This window comes from Penaeus japonicus, unplaced genomic scaffold, assembly GCF_977035675.1.
Source record: "Penaeus japonicus unplaced genomic scaffold, GWHDUDI00000001_assembly GWHDUDI00000015, whole genome shotgun sequence".
In the NCBI taxonomy this organism is placed as follows: Eukaryota; Metazoa; Arthropoda; class Malacostraca; order Decapoda; family Penaeidae; genus Penaeus; species Penaeus japonicus.
In genome coordinates this window covers 37,036,023-37,044,228 of record NW_028234417.1, presented here as the reverse complement: position 1 = coordinate 37,044,228, position 8,206 = coordinate 37,036,023, and the positions used below count along the sequence as shown (strand labels likewise).

The window sequence follows — 8,206 nt, the reverse complement described above, 5'->3', positions numbered from 1 at the left end:
CATTGGTAGAACGCAGATTGCATCACATTTTGTGGCAGAATTGGTGGTTTATTGAGGGTGTTGGGGAGAAGCTTATCTTATGAAACAATTAAGAACATGTTTTGTTATGGAAGACAATGAAATATTATTTTATTTTTATAAATAGTAAAAGGATGTATCATAAGGCAACAGAAGAGTCTACATAAGAATGTGGTGTGGAGAGGAGGTACGAGGGAGATAAAGGCTGAATGTGGGGGTTTGCCTGTATGAAAGATGCCATACAGCACCAGAATTACTATTTCAGACTTGCTACATTTCTTTCACAAGAAACAAAACAGATGGGGGACATGGCTGTCTAAATGGCTGAGGGTGAGGGGGCCTCCATGGGGTATGGTGATATGGGGCTGATGTCATGGGTTTGGCTTGACCTTTGCCAAACAGTACTAGAACTATTAGTGAAAGCTCCATACATCCCATTCATAATGATAGAAATGCAGGAAAAAATCTTTTTTTTTATAGGCCTTCCACAATCAGTCATGGCAGATAAGACTGATGCACTTGCCCAGGTATTGTCACATCCTTGGTGAATAGGACCTTGGTGATTAAATGTTAACCCGTTAATGACAGGTGACAAGATATCATGTCTAGTGATTTTTGGGTCAGACACCAGGGAACGAGAACCCGGTACGTTAGAATATCCCGGCATTTCGATCATTTAGAGCCAAAACGAGTTGCCAATTGCAGCAGTAGAAGTGGTGTCAAATTTCACACAATGTCTTTTTTTATGTACTTTTCCTGTTCTGAAAATGCAATGCATTATTAGAAAGTGATTCTAGGCATATGTAAAGATGGAAAACTGTTTACTTTATCGAAAGATAGAAGGATTTTGATGTATATACACATTTTGTAAAGAGTATAATATTTACCTACTGCAATCATTTACAAAAAAAGAAAATTAGTCAAGAGATTGTATTGTATGCCAAATAACAATCAATTTTCAAAAACTTTATTTTACATCATATTGTTTAAGGAATGGCAAGGAGGAAAAATTCTAACAAGGGCATGTGTAAACTCTGTATCAGCATAGTCTGACACCTTGTTCTCCCCTAAGATGGAAGTCCTGCGCACAATACTTGGAGATCTTTCTTGGTTGGCACATCTTCCTCAGTGATTAGTCTGTCACAGAAGTGCATATGAAATTATTCAAGGATATGGTTTTAGTTGCAAATAGAGGAGTCTGCCTTGGTAATGATTGGCAGGTTTTTAAATTTATTTTATGTATCTATACATATTTTATCTACAAGCCTTTTTTAAAATGTACTTTATTGATTTTCTTTTTCTAAGGTGAAATGATAATTGAATTTATTGCAGATATTTTTTTTAACATTTTCCTTGCTAAAATATTGTACTTTTAAATAAGAATTATTTACATTGCAGAAAATTGCAAATTAACAAATGCAGATACAAGGAAAATAAATTGTTTCCTGTCAGTGTTTAACTCTTTGATTTAATTCAGTTACCTAGAAAATAAATTTTTTTGTAAGTACTCAAACAATGTTATGCAGATTTATGTTTATTAATTAAAAAGGCTGTCTGTGGATGGAAAAGCTACATCAAGTCCTTTTTTATGTGGAATTAGTTGAGCAGATCGGAAATTCAGTTGGAAATCCTTATCTAAATTTTAGCTTAGTCATCCCTTTGTAACCTAAAGTCCTTGAGTCAGGAACTATTGATTTTGTTTGTATGCCAGAGGTTGCTTTAAGAGAGACTAAGTATCGTGTTTTGTGTGAAAAGAAAAATCCTGATGTTGAAGCGACTAAATGTAAAGGAGCATTTCACTCTATAACCTTTTTTGTCTGTTAATGGAAGGGAAACAAGGTCTTTATGGATTAATTCTGTGTCAAATCGAGGTATTGATCTGGCAGACTTATCTTTTGCAGAAGGGTATGCAAGGTCATGTCTCAATGATGCAATAGGCAAGTCCTTTTGTGGCTAAATCATTTGTTTTCAAGGTTCAGTACTTGACATGTTGCTGCTCATTTTGCCTCCTGTCCAGGCATATGTCATCGTTTTATTTGTATTCATAATTAGTTTTCTTGAACCATGACGAGCACAAAAGTTTACTTTCCTATTAAAGCAGTTTTATCACCTGCTTTTCCTGCATTTGATTTTTTTACTGCACTGGCATAAACAGGTTTTGCAAATGCTGAGGATGGAGATGCAGCTTGCTTGTTCTTGGCACATGCACCTGGCTTGGGGGGGGGAAAGGCAAGGCTGATGGGGGGTGGGGGTAGGTGGGGGGTTACTTAGTGTTGCCAGGTACAAATGATGGTTTTGATTATTTGAGGCCTAGCCATTTTTGTATCACCGGGGAATTTTAAGATAAGCATCATCAAGAGTTTTTGTGGTATTTTAATTTCAGGAAAAGGAAGGGATGTTTTATTTTTAATACATGGATGTGTTATAGCATGTGTACATTAACAGGCAGTGTTTTATCAGCCATCTTGCTTCACAAGTGTTAGTCTGTAGGAAGAAGGTTGTGTGTTAGTAGTGTGTGCTCCTATCTTCAGCTGGTGTGAAAATTCTCTCCTTTAATTTTCTTTTACACTTATAATATATAAAGTGATTGGAACTTGTTATATAAAGATTTCTTACACGCATTGGAGACAAATATGAATTCTTAGTTACACTTAAATTTTCCTGCTTTTTCCTCCACCCTCTTTCTTTTCTTCCCTCCTCCTCCTTTCACTTCTATATGGACTTCGAAAATCTACAGTTCGGAACTATTACAAGTGGGTTAGCCAGCCAACAAAAATTTGAAATAATATAATTTCAGATTATTAGAGTAAGTTAACCCATTCACGCCGGTTGACGTGATAGCACGTATTGTGGTTTTCGCGTCAGACGCCCTGGACACGCTATGAGGGGAAGCCGCGCGCTCGGGTAGAGCGAGCGGGCAACCGAGGCTCGCGGCATTAGGCTTATGCATTCGAGAACCCCGGTATTGCGACCGCGCAAAGCCGGAACGGCCCCGGCGTGAATGGGTTAAAAGTACTTTGTCAGTATCTTCCCTTTGTAGTCATTGCTGGAAGAAAAAGGTTAATACCAACTTGGGTAAAGTATGTACCAAGCAGTTCAACTAAAAACTAACTATTTATAAGTCTTGTATCCTTTATACAGCTCTTTGATTAATTTTTTCATCCCTCTTCCCCACCAGATGGCTTTGAACCCAATCGCCCGCCGTGCCCTGGCACTGACGCTCCGTCAGGTCAGCCTCCAACAGACTGCTGCCGCCTCCTCTGTTTCGAAGATTGGCAGTCGGGAGGTTGTTGGGTTCGGCTTCAATGGCACTCCATGCTATGTTGACCGCGTAGACTTCCCCATGCCAGGTGTCCGCTTCAAGGAAAATACTCCAGACATCCAGGTGAGAATGTCTTCCTATAGGGAGATGGAGGAAATATGTTACGACCTTTGGAACTTTGCTGTCATTGAACTTTAGCTTGGTTAATTTGGCAGATTATATAGCTTTAGAATATTTCAATTTTGAAAGCTCTATTGATGTAATTTAGCCTTGTTTATATCTCTTGATTTATTTCTTATTGATTCCCACTTTGCGAGAATTGCCAATTTTACCTCTTCAATTTGCAGTTTCACTGTATAGACATAAGTATGTCATATCTAAATGATTCCCATGAATTTAAAAAATAAAAATCGAATAGTATGAAACAAGATTGAAGCAACGGTGAGAGTAGATGGTATGCCCATAGCTCTCGCTACATTTTCACAGCCACTACACTCGAGGCATGTAATTGCCAAACAGATATGCTCTGTTATAGTATTTTCATCATAATTTCTAATGATACTATTAATACTGACTACGTGTACACAAAATGTAGTTGGCCAATGGATGTGGTTTCTTTTTTACTAGTCATTGGCCCTTTCCTTCTGTGTTGCTGACCATTCATACTCTTCCCTTTTGGTAACATTTCCTAAACTTTATGTGAATTAATGATTATACAAGAAGTAATATCATTTAGGTAATTGTTCAGTGGCATTACATTGGAATAGTAAGCTTCAGCATTCAGCTTATATCCTGTGAAAATCCTAGTATACTGTACTAGTATCACCAATAGTTCTTAATGTGACCAGCATGTATATGGAAATATCAGACTTGTTTTTCTGAAATGCATATGACCACACTTTTACAAACCCATGTATAAAAGACATGTCGCGTGGTTTGGCCCAAATTGCGGAAGGTACCTATACCTGCTTTAACGGGAGGCTGTTCCCTGTCCTGTGTGCTTTTTATTTGTGGAGTGTTATGGTTCTGAGAACATTAGCTCTTGAGCTGCAGTTGTACAATGTGTGCCAAAACCCCAGTTTCTTAATGCTTTTATTTAGCCCCTTCACTCCAAGCAGTAGAAAACGTACCCCACGCCAAATCCAGGATGCTTGTGCACGCCAAATTATTGCTAGTAAGGCACATCCGTACCTCTCCTGGTATGAGGCAATCACTCCTATGTAATAATAATGAAAGTCAAGTAAGCCATCATATCATATGACCTATATTCTGAAAGATCTTGTACAGTATCTGGAAGAAAAAACACTAATGCTAATACAACTCGGCCATGACGCATTATGCGTGTCCTGTTATATCATGAAGGCTGCGACGTTGCAGTATATGTGTCCTCATGTTTAAGGGGTTAAAAGCAATCAACTTTTCCAGAATTAAGGCCAGGGAGGGAGGGTGATTTTGCCCCCCCCACTTGTAATTTTACATCATGCAGGCTACTTTGATATCGATTCTGGTTATTTCCCGGCTACCTCTGATTTTGAACTAGCGCTTCTTAGGGTATGAAAGAACAACTACCCTTGAATTTCATGTTCTACATGTTAGGGTCTGTTAAATTATGATTTCGTTTTTCATTAGGAAAGCAATTTAGGTTATGTTCTTGCACCAGATTTTCTTTAGCGATAAACAAACGTGTTAGTTGTTTTCATTGTGATTGGTATGTGGCTTTTTCTTATTTGCAGTGCTGTTTTGTTCCATGTTTTGGAGCCATGGTGTCTTATTTTCTTGTTTTCCTTCATTAACACAAGGAGTAAACTTTTGGGACTTTGGTACCAGATTAACAGATATCATAACAAACACTATTTTAAGAAGGAATAAACAAGAGTAATTGCATTAAGAGCCCTAGTGCTAGATTTTTAGATTATATAATTTTTGGAGTTTAATCCTCAATATTTTTTTTCAAGAATTTTCATAGCAGGACAAATGTGATACCTCAATTAACATGATCTTGATATATACATAGGTTTTGTTTCATGATGTTATTCTTACTTGAATAGTTTAGAGATTGTAAATGGGTGGTATTAATTTTAAGTCATTTGAATGTTATGAATTCTATAGAATTTGCGCTTTCTCTACCACTCAAGCATTTTTTTTAGGTGTTTTGAATGATCTTCTCATCATCTTTGCTAAGATAATCACTTCAGAAAATCTTAGTGTATACTATTACATTCTCATGTACTTTTTATGCCATCTGCTATGCTCCTTAATTATGAGCCTCTTCCTTATCTATGAATACCATTTGCATCTCCTTTGTGTTGGCTTTATATGTAACTCTTCAAAGTGCTTGCCACTTTTTTTTCCTGTCCAGGGGAAGTGTCCTATAGTCTTCTTATTTGAATCCTTTATTTTATGGCTGTCACTGTCCTGGATGTCAGTTTGGAGATCAATAATCTCTCTCCGTTCATGTAGCATCCTCTGATAAAAACTTCCTGACTGAAATCCTTATCATTGTCCTCTCTCCTCTTCCAAGCCCTTCCAGTACTATGCTGGTCCAGCAGCTTTTCCACATTTTATACTGATTGTAGGCAGGCTAATTCTCTCACGAAAGACAAATCTATAGAAACTTCCTCCCATTCCTAACTGGCCCCCATTGTTGCAGGCCCTCCGTGAGAAGGAGAAGGGAGACTGGACCAAGTTGACCCTTGAGGAGAAGAAAGCACTCTACCGTGCATCCTTCTGCCAGACCTTTGCCGAGATGAAGGCTCCTACTGGGGAATGGAAGTCTGTCCTTGGTATTAGTCTCATTGCCGCATCTTTAGCTGTCTGGGTCTACATGTGGATGAAGTTGTATGGTGAGTAAGCTTACAGTTCTATAGAGTTTGTTACCTGAGAGTAGATGTGCAGTTCCTAATAGGTTGAGCTGATGGTTGGAATTTTTTTTTTATATATCTGAGTTAAATGGTGTGCACTTTGTCTGAATTATGTGATAGCACTGAGGTTTCACTGTATAAAACCTTTTTCGTTAAGCATCAATATTATGCAAAATGTAACATACTTATTAAATTTATCATGCAAAAATAACTGCAAACAGTGAAATTAGTATATGAGGGTGGCCTCAAACACAACACTTTCATCTTTCAGTGTACTCTCCCATCCCTGAGACACTTTCTGCGGAGAAGCAGGAAGCTCAGCTCAAGAGAATGATTGCTCTGAGGTCCAATCCTGTCCAGGGACTTTCTTCACAGTGGGACTACTCCAAGGGAGACTGGAAGTAAATTAATACTATAATAAAACTGCTAACTATTGTCATCATATTGTACTCATTAACCATGCGATGTACAGTGGATACTGCACGTGCTGTACTTAGATATTTTACAGTATGTAACGCACCAAAGGATGATGATGATTCTCAATTCCTGAGTAGAATAAAAATGAAGAAAATTCAGCAGTCCCCAGTTTGTCAACAAGATGAATTTTTAAAATTTAACAGCAACAATGTTTTCTTCTGGCCTAAAATTCTTTTCAAATGTTAATTCCTACATTGATGTATACCTGAGCTGATCCCCATTCCATCTCCCTGGCTTGTGAGTCGCCAGTGTCCCCATTGTGTTTAGAAGAAAACAGGAGGGGGAGTAGTAAACAGTGTCTGGTGCATTTGTATTTTTTGTGAATTATGTAAATTTCTTTCCGTTTTTAATGACATGGTGGTTATTGCCAATAGTCTCTTCCAGTCAGGGAGAAGAGTCTTAACTGTAAATAAGATATTTATGTCACTATAGTATGTGTAATTAAATGGTGACCTTTTGTTGGTTTTTATTTTCCTGCCCCGAGAAGGGATTCGAGTAGTTAGTATTCCTGTAGTGCTTTGAGATGTATGATATTGTGAAGCAGCTTGACTACGTAGAAATGAGTCCAAGCATACAGTCGCAATGCAGGAGATAAGATTAGATATACCTCGTGTTACTCCGGAGTCTCTTATCAAGGGATGAGGAAATGACTTGTCTGGTGTTGAGGAAGCTGTGCCTTCTCACCGTGTGATTTGAGTTTGTTGCAAAGTATAACGAGAAGTAGTAATTCGAAGGACTTGGGAGTATGTTTTCAGTATCATAACATGATTATGATGTGTGTTGACAGATGCTTGAGATAGGCGTCCTAAAAATAACAGTTAACAATAATAATAAAAAAAAGATCCTGTGAAACCAACAGTTTCCTGATAGTGCAGAATATTTTAAGACATAGTTTTCAATGTTAATCTATACAAATACCTACATTCAGTTATTACACACAAAATGAGAGAGAATAATGATATAGTAAAGCTATTTTAAAATTACAATTGTAGCCAATCTCTGCAAGCGCAAGAAAGTGCATGCTGATAAGGGGAGCTTTGTGTTTACAGGTCTTTCTACATTGAATTGAGAGTTTTTAGGCCTCTTGCAATAGCTCCAGCATGAGTTTAATTATTTAATGCATAATTGCAAACTGAATACTTTGTAGAAACAATTGGAAGTTACTGAGTATCCCTTAGAAAAAGAATGAAAGGGTAAAGCAAATTTGTATTTATCTCAGCCATATTAGTAAGGAATAGAAAACTTTTTTAACCAAATGATGACTGGCTTATTTTGGTTAGCAACATTAACCAATATTGATTTCGTCAGGCTGCAAGGAAGTGATCCACCCAATTTCTTTCAGTGAGCCCCCACCCTTACTTTGCTGTCCTCCGACTTACTCGGGTAGTAAATGGTTGCTGAAGTCCGCCTCAAAAGGCTTTCTAAGGTCGCGTCTAGACGGATAAGCTTTGCTCAGAAATGTAAAAACTGCAGTTTCTCCTTTTCTGACGTCACATCGAGCAAAGCTCGTCCGTGTGAACGCGGCATATCTTGTAGTCGCTAAGAAAATGCTTTCCCTTTTGTAACCTCGGTTGTCCTAACGGCTGAT

The 8,206-nt window shown here is 37.8% G+C and overlaps 1 protein-coding gene across 1 annotated transcript in view; it reads left to right on the top strand.

The window, feature by feature from the left end:
* Nucleotides 1–7,075, top strand: part of LOC122258784 (cytochrome c oxidase subunit 4 isoform 1, mitochondrial) — a 9,739-nt gene extending 2,664 nt beyond the window's left edge. The window contains exons 2-4 of the mRNA XM_043024974.2: nucleotides 3,197–3,403; nucleotides 5,931–6,123; nucleotides 6,413–7,075. Coding sequence (XP_042880908.1) covers nucleotides 3,197–3,403; nucleotides 5,931–6,123; nucleotides 6,413–6,546 — 534 coding nt within the window. The 3' untranslated portion in view covers nucleotides 6,547–7,075. The remainder of the gene's footprint in view (nucleotides 1–3,196; nucleotides 3,404–5,930; nucleotides 6,124–6,412) is intronic.
* Nucleotides 7,076–8,206: the final 1,131 nt, after the last annotated feature.